We start from the raw sequence: 18,059 nt of genomic DNA on the forward strand, positions 1-18,059 counted from the left end.
CCCTTGTCCTGATTTTTCACATTTGCTGTCTGGTCACCCTAGCCCCACCCCCTTGAACAAACATTGCATTCTGCCCAGCCTGCTTATTTCACAGAGCTCCCACGCGCTCACGGGGGCTGTGCCCTTCACAAAGATGGCGGTTGTGTTCGCCCCGCCCCTATTCATGCCCCTCAGAAAGATGGCGTCCGAACTCTTCCCCCTCCCCATGCGCTAAGCGCCCCTCACAAAGATGGCGCCTGCTCTTTGTCTTTCCCCCCCGCCATGTTCAGAATACCCATCACAAAGATGGCGGCCGCTCCGTGTGTGGCGTAGTTGCGTGTGCGCGACGTCCGAGCTCGTCCCGGAAGCGGCGGGGCGCCGGCTGGGGAGGGGAAGGCAGCTGGAGCTGGAGGCGCCCGGCTAGAGCCCCCCCCCCCGGGCGTCTTATGAGGACCCGAAAGGTGAGAAGGGCCCGGGCCAGTCACGTTCCCCTGGGGTGGGGGCTACACGGTCAAAGCCTCCCCCGAGCGCCCCACCACTCCCCACAGTGCGTCCTCTGCGCCCCCACAGTGCGCCCTTCACCCCCCCATTGCCCCCCAGTGCGCCCTTCACTCCCCACTGCCCCAACCAGTGCCTCCCCCCACAGTGCCCCCAACCAGCGCCCCCCCAGTGCGCCCTTCACCCCCCCATTGCCCCCCAGTGCGCCCTTCACCCCCCACTGCCCCAACCAGTGCCTCCCCCCCACAGTGCCCCCCACCAGCGCCCCCCAGTGCGCCCTTCACTCCCCACTGCCCCAACCAGTGCCTCCCCCCACAGTGCCCCCAACCAGCGCCCCCCAGTGCGCCCTTCACCCCCCCATTGCCCCCCCAGTGCGCCCTTTACCCCCCCACTGGCCCAACCAGTGCCTCCCCCCCACAGTGCCCCCCACCAGCGCCCCCCAGGGTGCCCTTCTCCCCCCCATTGCCCCCCCAGTGTGCCCTTCATCCCCACTGCCCCAACCAGCGCCCCCCAGTGCGCCCTTCACCCCCCCATTCCCCCCAGTGCACCCCAACCAGTGCCTCCCCCGCACAGTGCCCCCCAACCAGCACCCCCCAGTGCGCCCTTCTCCCCCCCATTGCCCCCCCAGTGTGCCCTTCACCCCCCACTGCCCCAACCAGTGCCCCCAGTGCGCCCTTCACCCCCCCATTCCCCCCAGTGCACCCCAACCAGCGCCTCCCCACCACAGTGCCGCCCAGTGTGCCCTTCTCCCCCCCATTGCCCCCCCAGTGTGCCCTTCACCCCCTACTGCCCCAACCAGCGCCCCCCAGTGCGCCCTTCACCCCCCCATTGCCCCCCAGTGCACCCCAACCAGCGCCTCCCCCCCACAGTGCGCCCTTCTCCCCCCCATTGCCCCCCACAGTGCGCCCTTCACCATCCACTGCCCCAACCAGTGCCCCCCAGTGCGCCCTTCGCCCCCTCACTGCCCCCCATAGTATGCCCTTCACCCCCCAGTGCCCCAACCAGCACCTCCCCCCCAGGCTGCCCCCAACCAGTGTCCCCCCAGTGCACCATTTATCCCCACAGTGTCCCCCAACCAGCACCTGCCCCCTAACCAGCGCGCCTCCCTCCACAGAGCCCCCCAACCAGCACCGCCCCCCCCCCACAGACTGCCCCCCAACCATCACCCCGCCTCAGTGCCCCCCAGAGCATCCCCACATCCTGCCCTGCTGGGAGCAGCTGCTGGGGGTGCTGGGCAGAGGTTAAAGCTGGTCTGTGGTTCTGTGGCTTTTCTGCCTCCCTGGTCGCAGTAGCCGTCTTGTTCCTGTCCAGATCTCTCGTGCTAACCCTAACCACTTTCAAGCTCCGGTGCAGACTTCTCCAAGGTGATAAGGAGTCGAACCTCCTGCCTAAGTAAATGGAGAGCGGATTCTGCCTAAGTGGTCTGCCCTGCATTCCTGTGGGATCTGTGTCATGATCATTTCCGTGATGCTTTCGGAGAGTCCTTGTTGCTCGAATGGATGCTTCTACCACTCAGGCTTTAACAAAACCCCCACATCCTTTCTGCATTGTAAAATTGCATCTGGTTTAGCTTGCAGATGGAGTGCCATATTCAACACGCCAGAAGGCTGGGAACAACGCAGCAGCCCAGGCTTCATCTCATCAAGAGGTTGATCTTTGCAAATCTACTAAAACAGTGTGTCTGGTAGGAAAAACCTATGACTTTCACTTTTTGTGAAATGTTTTAAAAATGTTATGTACATTCATTTTGCAATGAGCTGTTCATTTTGGAATATGATATAAGGGATGTTTTGACTTTTAGTAGTAAGGCCATGAAAATAATATGTTGTGCAAAATGTTTTTAGTTGCTTCGCCCTCTTTGTCTCTGTAATAATATCTTTTATTGGACCAACTTCTGTTAGAGGGACTAGTTTTTTAGCCCCGCAGAGCTCTTCTTCAGGTCTGGGAAAGGTACTCTAGAGCAGGGATCGGCAACCTTTGGCACACGGCCCGCCAGGGTAAGCCCCTGGCAGGCCGGGCCATTTTGTTTACCTGCCACATCCACAGCTTCGGCCAATCGCAGCTCCCACTGGCCGTGGTTCACTGTCCCAGGCCAATGGGGGCTGCAGGAAACGGCGCGGGCTGAGGGATGTGCTGGCCACCGCCCTTCCCGCAGCCCCCATTGGCTTTGAACGGTGAACCGCGGCCAGTGAGAGCTGTGATCAGCCGAAGGTGCGGACACGGCAGGTAAACAAACTGGCCCGGCCCACCAGGGGCTTTCCCTGGCAGGCTGCATGCCAAAAGTTGCCGATCCCTGCTCTATAGCAGTGCTTCTCAAAGCTGGTCCGCCACTTGTGCAGGGAAAACCCCTGGCAGGCCAGGCCGGTTTGTTTACATGTTGCGTCCGCAGGTTCGGCCGATCGCGGCTCCCACTGGCCGTGGTTTGCTGCACCAGGCCAATGGGGGCTGCAGGAAGGGCAGCCAGCATGTCCCTCGGCCTGCACCGCTTCCCACAGCCCCCATTGGCCTGGGACGGCGAACCGCGGACAGTGGGAGCCACGATCGGCCGAATCTGCGGACGCGGCAGGTAAACAAACCAGCCAGGGGCTTTCCCTGAACAAGCGGCGGCCCAACTTTGAGAAGCACTGCTCTAGAGCAGTGGTCCCCAACCTTTTCGTCTGGCAGGCGCCAGACAAAGGACCGTGGCGGCGGTTGAGCATCTGCTGAAATGCTGCTGAAATTCGGTGGCATTTCAGCAGCGACGCCTCTGGATGACGCCGCTTGCTGCCGACAAGCGGTATCATCCAGAGATGATGCCGCTGAATTTCGGTGGCATTTCGGCGGATGCTTGACCGCCGGACAGGACGCGGGGGCATGGTGCCCGTGGGCATCGCGTTGGGGACCCCTGCTCTGGAGTGTCACAGCTAAATGCTAAGGGACCATTGAACAGAAAATGGTCCAATAAAAGATATTACCTCATCCACCTTGTCTCTTCAACATCCTGGAACTGACATGGCTACAGCTAAACTTTAATTAATGTACACATGATTATCCAGAGAGCTAAGGAGATGGAAATAAACATGCATAACATACATGCCTTGTATTAGCTATATAAATAAATATACCGATGAACATTTAATATATTGACATATGGAACATTCATTTCTGCTTGTTAATGTGGATGTGTCAGTAATTTGAGGTACTGCAGATCAGAAAAAACTAATTCTGATTCCTCAAGTTGTTACTTCAGGATATCAGGGTGGCGGTGGTGCATTCATGCAATCAGTAGTGCATACATGCAAATAAATGCACTGGCACCTTTTTTCTTTTTGCTGTAAAAGAAAGTTTTTTGCATATTATGTCTATACTAAGGTTGCATTGTCCAAGTTTTGTATCATAAAACCTTGGAAATGGTTCTAAGGAACAACAGCATACTATAGTGGAACACACTGGAAGTGAAATCCTGTCTTCCTGTTGGCTACTGTACTAGCATTTAACCTGTTCTGTAAAAAGAAAAGAAAAAAAGGTACTTTATAGTAATATGCAGTTTTATCTTGCAGTTTATAAAGTGGTAATTTATTTTTCCTTAAACTTATAGTTTCATGGTTAATAATGGCAATAATGAATAGTTAAGGCATTTTCTGGTCGGTTGATGACTGGTGAGGTTAATGACTCCATTCCTTCAGCAAGTCACTAATTACTAGGAAATAATGTGTCCTCCCCAGCAATCATTATCACTTACTTTCTGTATAGGATTTTAACATTAATATATGTGCAATGTGGCCTACTTATGGCTGCTGTGGGAACCACAGTTCTTCTGAGGTTTAAAATCTGTTTAAACACTGCAACTGAGGGGGTTTTTTGCATCTAATTATAAACAGCTACAAAATGAGCCACCGGTGCGATAGATTTAGCTTGAGAATTTGTTAAAAAAAATTTTTTCCAGATTCGCTATATTTACATTATTTGATTATATGGCCAAGCAAAAAACACAATCAAGGGAACAAGTTTATACACTGTGGAATCAGTTTTCCAGATTTGTTGTTCACAGCATAAAGTACACTGTGGTAGACCATGTGTGTATGTACTGTCTTGTGAATTCCTATATAATAGCTGTCTCGTAATTTAAAGTGTATAAAGTTCATTCTGTTATGGTAACTATCAAGAAGATTGTGAAAAATATGATGGGTGGTTATCCACATGCTACATTAGTTCTGTGCTTTCCATGGGAAGAGGATTCTAAATGGTGATTAATTGTTTGTTTGTAATTTTGTGAAATGTAATTGAGTCAAATTTTAAACCCACTGTTTATCATAAAATCAACTTTCCTTAGGCAGTGCTCACTTCATTAAGCTGTTCAGCTTCATATCCAGCCTGTCACTAATGTTGTCTAGTGAAGTTTGTTTGAAGTAGACCTTAGATCTTCTTTCTTTGTGATAGGCTTCTTCACACAAAGCAACTGACAGACGCCCTTCAAAGAGGCTAAAATGTGAAAAAAACAGTCTAGTGAAACTGGAGTTACAAGAACTTATATCTGGAAATGGAAGTGTTCCTCTTCTGAAAGAACCAACGGAAACATCTGATGAGGATCAACATTTGGGAAATTCAGTTGACCCCAATATGAAGCCTTTACAGAGTAAAAGCAAAAGTGCTCCAAAGATTAATGAAGGGATACAGGGGAATGATGATGATGTTTCCATAAAACCATCTGCACTGAAGGGAAATAGCTGTCCACCAAAGAAAGAGGAAGATGAAACTTTCCTGCAAAACCATATCCCAAATGTGGAAGAGGAGAGCAGCTGTGGAACTGCATTTTCAGATGAGTCTGGGCTGGAGACCGTGGATCTCCAGAAGAAACCAATACAATTGGATAATAGTGCTTTCTTAGATGAGGACAGTAACCAGCCAATGCCAGTGGACCGATTCTTTGGAAACATGGAGTTCATGCAGGTTAGAAGAATAAAACTTTGAAGTGTTTTGTTATTGTTGTTGTTTTAATTTTGCTCTTATGAACTCCTTTCTAGCTTTTAGTCTATATGTTCAAAGAATGTTAGAGTGGTGCCAAAATTTGGCCAATATTGACTATCTATTAGAGAAACATCCTGAGCTACTGGATACAGCAGACTGAAAATCTTTCAACTGAACGGTTTGCTGTTTAAAAAAAAAAAGCAGTTTAATCTAATTGAAACATTTCACAGGAACTTTGATTTTGAAAGGAAAATGTCTAAATGTTTTTTTTCAGCTTTATCATTTTGTTTTGATAAGGTAAAATATTTCATTTCAATAATGTCAAATTTTTGACTTACTATATTTTAATAGTATAATAATATAAGATCATCTTTCATATTCTAATGTAACAACCAAAACTAAACATTTTTACCTTAGCAAAAGAATGTTTCTGAATCAGGATTTTTGAGAATTTCCCCACAGAACAGAAATTTCCCACCAGCTCTACTAATGGATTGAGAATGGGACAGGATTTTGACTTCGGGACAGGATTTTGAGTTCTGTTCCCAGATCCACCACTGACGCATTGTAATTTTGGACAAGACCTAATCTTTTTTCCCCCGCTGTTTAATGAGGAATAATACTTAACCATCATACAGGGGTAATGTGTGGATTTGTTTGTAGAGCACTTAGCCCAATAATTTTTTTCCCCCAAGTATTAAAAAAGAAAGCAAGCACCACACGCTAAGGCAGATATTTTTTGCTCTTAGCATGAGCTCATATGAATAGTTTGAGTAGGCTCACTTCAGACTGCTTCTGCTTTTACTTAAGATCTATGTGAACACAGTCAGCTGTAGTAGAGAGATGTTAATGTCTAGCATATATCAGTTGTGGAACCTGTATATAGTAATGTGAAATGTCTGTATGGGAGGGCTATTTGGTTGCTACAGCAGCTAGCTTTTGTTAATAAATTCTCTTTTTTAAAGGACCTCCCAGCAGCTGCAGTCACGTGCACCACAATGAGCAGGCGGGAATTTAGAAAGCTGCACTTCATTGCAAAGGAAGACGATGACGACGATGATGCACTTTAAGCACAGAATGCAAAAAAGAACTTTTTTAAAGTTGTTAAATTGTTTATTTTTCTACAAGTCTGTTAAAATAATTAGTGATCCTATTTATAATTAGCTATCTTATCCATCACATTTCACTGGCATGACATCTTTCTGCAAGTGCCTTTCCTAGAGAGAAACTGTCTATTTCCATAGGAATCCTAGACAAAACCCCAAAGTTGAGTGTGGAAGAGAGTGCCTTTACTAGTGAATGTGGAAGTATGAAGTCTGCAGGATTTAGAAGCCACAGCTACTGATTTAACAGAATTAAACAATTTAACAGAATTAAAGGACTGATTGCTTTAATAAACTAAGCAATTTTACTTTATCTCTTTGTTGTGAAGAGGAACAGCTAACAAGAGCATTATGTAAATTTGAGCGCATACAACACAGGTCGCCGTGGGGCTAACAGTTATTTTCTTAAAAAGCAGAAAAATCTTAAAAGCAAAATGCGACTAACACATTTGTGTTGTTTTTGTATTTTGTTCTTCATAGGTGCCTAGTAAGTAAACTGCTGGTACCCAATACCTAAGAGGGAGTCTATCCTGTATTTCTTATGTTTAGTGTTATACCATTTGTTCACTTCTGAAACTAATCAATTCTACTTACAAACCTTTAAATTGCAGTTCTGTTGGGAAAACTGGCCCTGTACAAATGTCAGTGTGGGTTCTATGATTTGTCTCCAAATGACCAGATGTGCTTATTTTACAAACAAGTATGGGAGCTTTACTCTCTGCCTGTTCAACAAACTCCACCTGCCATCTGAGATATTAGCTGGGTTTTCTTTCTTTCATATATATTACCAGCAGTAAAGATACTGCAGAATAAATATTGCCCTCACTTATACCTAGGTAACCTTGCTGTTTTCTCCGGTTGGTTTACACAGCTCTTACTGATGAGAGCTCAGTAAATAATTCTGTTGATGCTCAAGGAATAAAAACGAATCTCTGAGCTTTCTCCAACAGTTTATTACTAGATGAATGGTGTTGGAAGTATGGAATAAGGTCGGTCTGCCTGATTTTCCAAGGTTGTGGTGGTTTTGGGAAATGAGCTGCTTCAAATGACTTCATGAAAATTATTAGTTCATCTAACGTTGATAACACTTAATTGGAAGTGGTTATTAGGCAATAAGCTTCCAGATCTATATTTTTTTGAAACTTTAAGTACTTGCTCTCTATATTTCTAGAAAAGTAGGAAATCTATCAGCAGATGGCTTACATAAATATTCCTTTCTACAGCTATTGCCTATTAAGCATCCACATAAAAGCTTAACAAATTGTATAGGGTATGTTCATTTCCTTATTTTCATTTCATCTGATATGCTATTGCTGTTAGCAATGTCTTACTGCTTTTCTTCTTTTTTAATGCAGTAATATAAAGGCATTCAACTTTTTTTAATAGTGTGGTTATGATTTTTAACAACTAAATCTTGCTGTAATCCCTATACCTTTGTCCTTCAGGCTTTTGGGGATTTATTTGTGAACCACTGTCCCTCATAAGTGTCTATTCAGGTGGAATAACATTTATTTTTAATAGCATCTTGAAGGGTGATGTTAAGTTATTTAGGGAACATACTGTATAGACCACATTACATTTGTCAGCAGGGCAAGAACAGGATCTTCATTTGTTATGACATCTCCAAAAATCATATCCTGGAGTGAGTGTGTAGATTTCTTATTGACAGGTATTAAAACAGTTACAAATTATTGTTCAATTGTTTTGATTGTGTAAAGAAGTATATGTTTAAAAATTAACAGGGACAGGTACCTATTGGGACTGCCCTAGCCCTGCTTTAAAAATGCACCCGCTCATTGTATAGCAGCAATGCTGAATGCTTATTTTCTGAGTTTGTTACTCACTTTATTTTGTATATAGTAAAACTTCCCCACTTTGAACAATAAGATGGTACTTTTGTACTAATAACCTAATGCTACTTGGAGCAGCGTTTGTGGTGGAAGAGAGAGAGAGAAGAACATGAAAAAAGAGACCTCTCTAGAGAGAAGAGAGGAAATGCATGTTGTGAGTAGTTTCACCAAATGTAAAAACACAGCTCTGTGCCACAAAGACATTATTCTAGCCTGACCAATTTATACTTCACTCTATCAGAAGTGGGTCTTAGTTCATGTGATTTTGCACTAGTTGCTTGTACACACATTGTTTCTCCTTTATACTTATGTACAAGGCAAAAGATGCATGAACTTTATTAAACAAATATATAAAAATACATTAAAGTTTTACATTTACATAGTTCCTGAGAATTCAGTTGATTTCAGATGGCCTTTAAAAAAAAAAATCATTCACATTTTACTACATAATTGAGGTAGAGGAGAGCACAGCTGAACAGACAATTATCAAAGATATTGAACATACAATACCTTTTCCTATAATATCTTTCATATGTAGTACTGTACAACACTGCAAGAAAAGTCAAGCAGCCAAGGAAGTTGAAAGATGGTATTTTAAAAAACAAAATCAGAACATGAACCAAAAAAACAGACAATCTAGCACCACTGATAGAGTTTCTTTAGAAAATATGTATGCAAAATAATAGTATAGGTTAAAAATGGGAGTCAGTAGTAGATTAGAGCAGAGATCCCTGGGACACAGGACTGGGAGTAGCTCTGCTACTGAGTGTGTGGTGGCCTTTGGTAAATCTAAGGCACAGGGATTGTTTGCCCAGCTGTAAATTCTGTAAAACAACTTAACTACCTCACAGACTTAACGTTGAAAGCAATAGCTGGGTGCATTGTTGTTCCAGAGCACTTGGAAATTAATGATTTGCAGAAATAGCTCAACTTTGCTGGAGCTTGCTTCTTGGACCTGCACTTCCAATGTAAGAAAGAGATCAGAGCCTGCATTGGTAATGGGATACTAAGCCTTTCATCTCTCAATCAGATCTAGCTCTGAACATGTTAAGTCTTTACCCTTCTGGCAGTTTGTGGTCAGCTGAGGGGGAAATTTTCTAAAATGTCTAAATGTTTAAGTACAGGCCCTAATGAATTTTAAGGGGATCTATGCTGCTAACTTCCTTAGGTACCCTTTGAAAATCTCCCTCAAAGTCATTTAGTGGGGTCCACATTAGTACAACTTTTCCCATTTTTGGCATGCCTACAAAACTGGCCAGGATTGAATCAGTTATGGAGACTGAACTTTATTTCCAGGCAGCACTCCTGTCTGGCTTCATGTGAGACAAAAAAGCCAACATGACTGGGTTTGGGAGAGACTTCAACTGCTTAGGTTGTACCTATGGCTAAAGGGCCAGGACACTTGGTATAAAAGGTCTGTTATATAAACTACATTTCACATTCTATAAACTGCAAGTTGCTTGGAAAATGAGCTGGAGCCTCAGGAACCAAGTGTATGAAAGGTGGAATGACAAATGTTTGAACTAGGTTTGATTGCAGCCACATCTATATTAGGGAATTTAGCAAGAAGAGATCAATCTATAATGTTTTCACTATGAATTTTAGAAATATTAAAAATGGTGTCCTTTCAAATAGTTTAGAAAACCCCAGCAAAGAGCCACCTTCAGGAAAGTCACTTTGAGACCTTCCGCATACGCTTTCTTTTTCTGTATATTTTAGTTTTGTCACAGGTAAGATTATGGCTGGTTTTCTTATGGCAAGCAATATGCACTAGTTTTAAATTTTCCAGAGTAAACAGCAACTGATAGAAGTATTCCCAGGCCACTTCCTTTCCATCTTGTTCTTTGACAGCTTCTGCCAGTGTTGGGACAATAGTACGTTTCTTCTCTATTCTGCAATATAAAATGAAAGGCGCATTTCCCATTATTGACAGTAACAAATTTTCTTTTTTTTACGAACCATGTATGTATTCTCTGAAGGAGTGATGGGAGCTAACTTTTCAGTCATATGTAAGAATTTTCTGCATTGATATTAGGATGTGTGTGATGGTGGTTTTTAATTTCTAAAGAAAGGACCTTAGCATGAATAATATGGACCCTAGAATCCTATGTAATTTTTAAGTGCATAACACCTGAAATAGCTTTGGACAGGGGCAGAAATTAAAGAGAACAGTCACCTGAGGAGCCTAGTGGGGGGGATGTTTGTAATACACAGAGAAGTTAGGGGTAAGGAAAGAGCAGCTAATGATGTATGTACTAGAATGTAGTATCTACTGTAGAGCTCTATCCTGCCACCCATCGTGCAATATCTGAGTATCTTCCATCTCAGTGGACTTAGGATAAAATGAGCAGACCAACCATCAGACTTCCCCGTAAGATGAAAACAAGCTGGGTGGTAACTTGTTTGACACTGAAGGTGGACAGTGTGTAACAGGTATGTTTGATTTAATGTTTCATACATACATATGATCGAGATTCCATGTACTGAAGAGGATTCTGCTCTCCCTGTTACTGTAGGGATTGATGGAATGTTTACACAGGCAGTAATTCCTGTCAAAAGGACCCTGTCAAAAGATAAAGGCAGTGGGATGGTATCCACCCAGCAAAATGTATTCAACTTGTTGCATAGGAAAAGATATGGGAAGAATCAAGGCCATCCACTGACAAAACCTCCCTTTGGAAATACAGGATAAAATTTTAATAGTTCTTCCCTGCACAGATAAGCAATCAATATTGCTAACCTGTGCTTGTATTTAATTGGGTATCTAAGTAGTTCTCTCTTTCCTCAAATTCCATCACTGTAGACATTCCAACAGTGAACTGCGACCACTGGGAGCTCCGGGCGGCCATGCCTAAGGGTGGTCAATGTAAATACTGTCTTGCGGCCTGCTAGCAGATTACCCTGATGGACCCAGGTTGCCCACCACTGCTGTAGAGCATGCCAGCACTTGCAGCCGAGAACTCTGACTAAGAAATGACTGTGAAATGTGTGCCTATGGAAGAGGTGAATAGGGGGCAGCTCTTAGCATGGTGGAACTTTTAATAATGATTGGAAAGCCAGTACTGAGGCCCCTGATAGTGCTGCTGTTTTACAACAATTTGTGGATCAGTGGTTCAGGACAACAGATGTGAAATCCAATTTTTAGCTTATAAAGGGCAAGAAACAAGTTCTCTTTTAAAGCTGCGTGATTGTTTACACAACAGTTGGCACCATGTCCTGCTGAAAGCCTAACTGAAATGTCAGCCTAAATCAGACATTTTACTTAAATAAAAACAGAATCCTGGAAAGCCCCGCCCCTCCCCTAGTAAGGCTTGAATTTGTTCAGCAGTATGACAATCAGCAACGGGACACTGTCAACTTTAAAATGTTGTAAATAAGTTAGTTGTTACCCACACCCTTGATTATTAAAAGAGGTAATTTGCCACAATTTATGCTTCTCAAAAGTTGGATGCTCAAAGTAATTAGTCAGTTTCACGCTCAGTGCTGCAATGTTTAAAATTTCACTCCAAAAAACAAAACAAAACGAAAAAAACCAGTTGTGGGTTTTAAGTCTTGTTTAAATTTAGTAAAAACCCCAAATAATTTTATCTGAGAACAAATTACGCTGGCAGCGTCCTTCAGTCACTGTAGGTAGGTAAGTTGTTTCTCTTCGGTTTAATAGTTTGCTGTGCCCAGAGGCTTATTCTGCCTTTAAATGCTAACTCCCATTACAATTTATTTTCATGAGCATAGCATATAAAATATATCTTACACTTATTTATCTTATAAATAGTTTCTTACTTGACAGGAGAACCATCCCTCAGTAGTGCAGAGGCGGACCGCCGCCTCCTCTCTTCTGTCAAAGTAACAGCCATTATATTTAACAGACTTCAGTTTATCCAACATAAAGTCAGTTATTCTTTTATATTCTGCTTGTGCTGCTGGATGAACAGCTGAAGTATAACTGCTAACCTTTAAGAAAACAGAAAGCACTATGTCAGCTCAGATAGTGCCTATTGCACTCTGAATCTATTTAATAAATCCAATAGATTTAAATTTAATACTTATAGTTCCATGGCTGTTTATGGGAAAAAAACAAGCTGTTCAGGTCTAATGTAAAGATTTATTTTTAATAACAGCCTGAAACCAAGCTACATTCAAAACAGCAATTTTTACCTCTTTCATATAACTTCGTATTCTGCTTTCACAACTGTATCTCATATAACTTGATTTATTCTTAAAGCGAGACTCTATACCTAAAAGAAATAAAAAATATTTTATGACTTGCTTCTTGTACAAAAACTCTCAAGCCATTGTTTTACTTGGCTGGACCTCTGGCTCCTTTTCTTTATGAAATGAAATGAGTATGGTTGTTTATTTGCACTGCTTCCTTGTTCGTAGCGTAAGGACCCTGGACACCAAGAATGCATTACTATTTTGGCTTTACAGAGGGCTCAGCATGTTGTTTGCACTTAATAAATCATAGATCAATCATTGCTCTTAATGGTACTCCTTGATGGCCCATACCTGGAATATTGTGTTTAGTTCCAGGCACTTCTGTATCAGAAAGATGACAAACTGAAGGGTCTTCAGAAAGGAACACCACAATTATTAGAGTACCAGATGGATGGGCTTAAAAGGAGATAGTTAAGCTATATCTATTTGGGTCTTTCAATGAGTGACATCTAAAGGGAATAGATATCTAAACATAAAGAGGAATATAAATCAAAAATAACTAAACACTAAAGAGTTGCCCAGAGACTTTACGTGTAGAAGAAATGGGAGGAAAGTAAGAGGAATATCTGACAGATCTACTGAACTGTGCAATAGGAAAATGGCAGGATCCTTTTCAGTTGGGTCATTTTAGAATTAAGAGTTGATAAATACAGAGAAGTTGAGGACATAGACCATATGTTGTGATCAAATCACAGAAATTAAAGATGGAAACGATTTAAAACTATCTCAACTATCACACTGCTGAGAGGTTTAACTGCTATACTGATACAGAACTTACCTTCAAACCACTTTCTGTCTTCCTCTCTGCTTTCCGCCAAAATGTTTTCACTTAGGTTTTGAATGAGATCCACTAGAAGCTTCTGTCTCTTGGGAGCCTGTTCATCTGATAGCAGCTTTTGTGCAGCCTCAACAATGTCATCTTTTTGTGTGTAAAATGTATTTAGGAAGTGATCTATGCCACTGACAACTGTAGTTTTAAATGAAGAAAAAATTAAACTAGTGCTAGGCAAACTTATGTAGTCTGAACTGTGCTTTCAGCTAGGATTTTCGTGTGTTCCATAAAAAGTTTGTCTGGGACTGTATAAAGAATATTTTAAGAGTATTATGCTATTTTTCAACATTTATATCTTAATGAAAAGTAAATCCAAGACTGCAGTATTGACTTTCTAGTGTTTCATAGGAAATCTGGGAGCAAAGGGCCAAATTCCCAGCACCTTATTCATGTTGAATAGCACCTTGCTCTGAGTAGCCCCACTGACTTCAACATTACTACCTGGTGAGTAAAAGGCATCTTTACTTTTATTCTGCACCTGTTCAAAAACCTACCAAGCTTTTCTCCACCCAAGTGATCAACTCTGAAAAATGAGGGAAATTTCTTCCAGTTTACTTTTTACAGAACTACCTTAGTAATACAGTAACATATCACTAAAAAGTGAGTGGCCCATTGCCAGAGGCGGCTCTAGGTATTCTGCCGCCCCAAGCACGGCAGGCAGGCTGCCTTCGGCGGCTTGCCTGTGGGAGGTCCCCGGTCCCGCGGATTCGGCGGCACGCCTGCGGGAGGTCCGCCGAAGCCACAGGACCAGCGGACCCTCCGCAGGCATGCCGCCGAAGGCAACCTGCCTGCCGCCCTCGCGGCGACCGGCAATGTGCCCCCGGTGGCTTGCCGCCCCAGGCACGTGCTTGGCATGCTGGTGCCTGGAGCCACCCCTGCCCATTGCACACATTTTTAAAATAAGGGTGTGAACAAAAACCCAATGATAAGGTATCCAAGTGTATTTTAAGATGAAAGCTGTAGATTAGCTTTAGTTTTAGTTGTTCAGACTAGTAAATGCACAATAGTAGGTTGTAATGAAGTTTTAGGTTGGTATCATATGCCTTTTACATACTGGTAAACTGAGGCACAAGGAGGCCTTTACAAGGTCATATTGAGCAACAGTTGCAAAAATGGAGATAAAATCCCAAATTCTGACTCCTTCCCATTTGGGGTTTTGAAATGTGAAACTGTTTAAGTTGCAAGATAAACTGATAAATGTTTCCCACTTACAACCCTGCCAGGTCTCCCCTGGGGCTAGTAGTATAAGGTCCGTATTATCTGGAATGCTGTGGAAGTAACCTTCAGTCAGTTCTGTCCCATCCTCATACAAACAGAGCCGGCAGTCAGGAAAAGAAAGCTGTTCACAAAAAGAAAACACACACAGGCACACATCTGCACTTTAATAAAGTTAGAATGGACACAAAGAAAACTTTAAAAGTTAAATCTGTTAAAATAAATAAAGTAACTGAAAATGCAAAAATACAGATTCTACCAGCACCTACAGGTGCCTTTGCTGTTACAGAGCTAGCATCTTTGCACTCTGAGACAGGGTGAAGGCGCATTGGCACCATCATCTTCCACTCCCAAAATGTGTGTGTGATTCTCCGGGGAGATATTATCAGTGCTGCTGGATAATCCCTGCTCCTGCTCAAAGCGGTTATGCGCCCCTTACCCCCCACGCTCAGACACTACTGCAGGGGTCAGCAACCTTTCAGAAGTGCTGTGCCGAGTCTTCATTTATTCACTCTAATTTAAGGTTTCGCGTGCCAGTAATACATTTTAACGTTTTTAGAAGATCTCTTTCTATAAGTCTGTAACAGGGGTTGGCAACCTCTGGCATGTGGCTCGCCAGGGACCAGTTTGTTTACCTGCCGTGTCAGCAGGTTCAGCGGATCTGGCCGTGGTTCACTGCTCCAGGCCAATGGGGGCGGCAGGAAGCCACGGCCAACACATCCCTCAGCCCGCGCCGCTTCCCGCTGCCCTACTGGCCTGGAGCGGCGAACGGTGGCCAGTGGGAGCTGCGATCCGCCGAACCTGCCGACGCGGCAGGTAAACAAATCGCCCGGCCCACCAGGGTGGTTACCCTGGCGAGCCGTGTGCCAGAGGTTGCCGACCCCTGGTCTATAATATATACCGGTAACTAAACTATTGTTGTGTGTAAAGTAAATAAGGTTTTTTAAATGTTTAAGAAGCTTCATTCAAAAGTAAATCAAACTGCAGAGCCCCCCCGGACCGGTGGCCAGGAGCCGGGCAGTGTGAGTGCCACTGCCGCCTGCGGCACGCGCGCCGTGGGTTGCCCACCCCTGCGCCACTGGCTGTCAGAGGCGCTCAGGGTGATGGGGCGCCACAAACACCCCGAGATACAGGAAGCGGCCGGGCCCCCGCCGATTTCCTGTGTTGGGGGGGGGGGCTGTACTGACAGGGCCGTGGTCCCCGCCCCAGGGCAGTGTGCCAAGCCGAGGTCACCCCATCTCCCCCGTAAGGCGCTGGGAGGGGGGGGCTGCCTCTCGCCGGGGCTCGCCGGGCTCGCCGATGCCCCCGGGGCGGCGGGCTCAGGCCGCACCTGCAGCAGCTTGCCCCCCTTGCGCAGCAGCTCCGGCAGGCTCCTCCCCGCCACCCCGTACTTCTGGGGGCCGCGCAGGCTGCGGATCTTGAAGGCCTTGGGCCGCGGGGCCATGGCCCAGCCGAGAGCGGGGCCCGAGCCTGTGGCCTCAGCAGCTTCCGGGCCCTAGCGCCGCTCCCATTCGGTTTGCGCATGCTCACAGACACCCACCCGCCTCCGGACGCCATGGGGGTTACCGAGGCGGAAGCAGTCCCCCGAGAATCAGCAGGTCTGGCGCATGCGCAGATGTGGCCCGGCCGCCGCGCATGCGCAGGGGGCGTGTACTAGGCCGGTTGCCATGAGAGCGGTGGCCCTGGCGATGGAGCCGGAGTGAAGTAGGTGAGGGGGGGGAGGGATCGTTGCCCCGCTCGCGGTCCTGTCATGCCCGAGGTGAGCGGTAACGTCTGTCCTTGCCCGACCCCGTCCCGCGACTCCCCCATCCTATGGGGACCCCCAGACCCGGCCGGCCTGGGCAGGGCCATCCCCGCCCCCCCCCCCCAGCACCCCCGCGCTCGGGCCTGGGGCCTCTGGCCAAGCCCCTGCTACCTCAGCCGGCCCTGGCCGCGGGCGCTTCCCTACTGGCCTCGCGTTGCTGGGCGGGGGGAGCTACCGCAGCGGGTTGAATTTGTCCGTGACGCCCCCGCCGGGATCTTTACCAAGTTCTTGCTTTACAAACACCCCCAGCCCCAGCGTTTAGGGCCTGGCCCCCCGACCCTTCCCCTTTGACCGTCCTGGAGAGAGAGCCCCCCCCCCCCGCTTCTCTGGTTACCCCTCTGTGCAGGCGTCTCAGCAGGCTCCCCTCCCCTGACAAGGGCGCCAGTGGGGGGGGGGGGAGGAGCAGAGGCGGGCTGGAGCCCCCTCCACCCGAGTTTCAGACAGGAGGTGCAAGCTCCCAAATGGAGCTCTTAACTACAGCACAGGGTCAGGGTGAGGTGGTGCAGAGGAGAGGTGCCCCCGGGGCAGGGAGTCAGTATTTTGTTTACAAACAGCGGCCAGGCGGTTAAGATCAGAAAGGGCTGGGGATTAAATGAAGGATATGGAAGTTTAGCCTGTAAAAGAGGAATCCCTCCGTGGAGAGGAAGGAGGGTTTGAGAACAGGGGATTCAGAAAAAATACAGCAAAGCACTGAGCCAAGGTTACATTCAGAAAAGGGGACGATTTGGGGATGTAGGCAAAAAGAAGGGGTCAGACCCAGAGAAGAACTAGCCAGTGTATAGAGAAGTGCCCACTCTTCCTGTGGTATTTATGTGGTTTCATCACCATAGTATCTGAGACTGCGCCTCACAATGTCTAACCTATTTCTCCTCACAGCCCCTTGGCGAGATAGAGCAGGGCTGTTATCCCCATTGTACAGGTGGGGAACTGAGGCACACACAGACCAAAGGCCAGATTTTCAAAGGTATTTAGGCACCTCATGAGATTTTCAAATGCACTTAGAAGATTTGGTGCTTTATAAACCCCACTAGATATCTAACTGCATCTTTGGGTGCCTAAAAACCTTTGAAATTCTGTCCTTAAAGCACTGACCTGGGGTGGGGTCAGTCAGGAAGTCCATGTGGGTGGGGAGTAGAACCCAGGTCTTTCAGGGCTAGCTCCCTATCCAGCAGACCAGCCCCTCTCTCTGCTGCATGCTGTAAAAAAAAAAGAGGATTCTGATAGATGAGAGCAAAACCACGGCAGCCAGTTCTCTGAGACTCCAGCAGATGGTCCCAGGATGGATGTCATGGTTGACAGCATGAAAAGCAGCACAGAGGTTAGGAAGGATGGAGAATAAGAGTCAGATGAGAGGGGATAGCTTAACTCCCAAGGGGTGGCAGGTTCTGCCCCATGCTGGGTTGTAGCGCAATGGCTGCTGTGCAATTTTACATTTTAACTGAAAACCATTTTGTTCAGCCATTTTTTGTTCTGAGTTTGAGAAAAGGCAGAAACGAGAAAGTGTCATATAAGTTTCAGATGTGTTCATGCCTCATATTCTTAGGGTTTCAGCTGTATTCAGGCCAATTCCAGAACAAAGAACAGAAACTGTATCCGCAGAGTCCATAAAGTCAACG

At 45.8% G+C, this 18,059-nt stretch overlaps 3 protein-coding genes across 6 annotated transcripts in view; 2 read left to right on the plus strand and 1 right to left on the minus strand.

Annotated features, from left to right (window-relative positions):
* Positions 1-257: 257 nt before the first annotated feature.
* C21H1orf174 (chromosome 21 C1orf174 homolog) lies at positions 258-8,529 on the plus strand. The gene is made up of 4 exons (XM_044995826.1): positions 258-440; positions 2,048-2,161; positions 4,897-5,406; positions 6,390-8,529. Exons 1-4 carry the CDS (start codon positions 426-428, stop codon positions 6,492-6,494), a joined length of 744 nt encoding a protein of 247 aa, XP_044851761.1. The 5' UTR covers positions 258-425; the 3' UTR covers positions 6,495-8,529.
* A 159-nt stretch (positions 8,530-8,688) lies between these two features.
* Positions 8,689-16,134, minus strand: DFFB (DNA fragmentation factor subunit beta). 2 transcript variants are annotated; one of them, XM_044995824.1, is made up of 7 exons: positions 15,970-16,134; positions 14,637-14,763; positions 13,371-13,559; positions 12,533-12,612; positions 12,158-12,328; positions 10,840-10,940; positions 8,689-10,269 (listed from the first exon to the last, which is right to left on the minus strand). In XM_044995824.1, exons 1-7 carry the CDS (start codon positions 16,081-16,083, stop codon positions 10,050-10,052), a joined length of 1,002 nt encoding a protein of 333 aa, XP_044851759.1. In that variant the 5' UTR covers positions 16,084-16,134; the 3' UTR covers positions 8,689-10,049. The 2 variants fall into 2 exon arrangements, with proteins under 2 accessions (XP_044851759.1, XP_044851760.1); XM_044995825.1 differs by lacking the exon at positions 10,840-10,940.
* A 144-nt stretch (positions 16,135-16,278) lies between these two features.
* Positions 16,279-18,059, plus strand: part of CEP104 (centrosomal protein 104) — a 29,168-nt gene continuing 27,387 nt past the window's right edge. For all 3 annotated transcript variants that reach the window (XM_044995820.1, XM_044995819.1, XM_044995823.1), the window contains exon 1: positions 16,279-16,398. The gene's annotated coding sequence lies outside the window, so the exon portion shown is untranslated. The remainder of the gene's footprint in view (positions 16,399-18,059) is intronic.

Source organism: Mauremys mutica, chromosome 21, assembly GCF_020497125.1.
Source record: "Mauremys mutica isolate MM-2020 ecotype Southern chromosome 21, ASM2049712v1, whole genome shotgun sequence".
Lineage (NCBI taxonomy): Eukaryota > Metazoa > Chordata > Testudines > Geoemydidae > Mauremys > Mauremys mutica.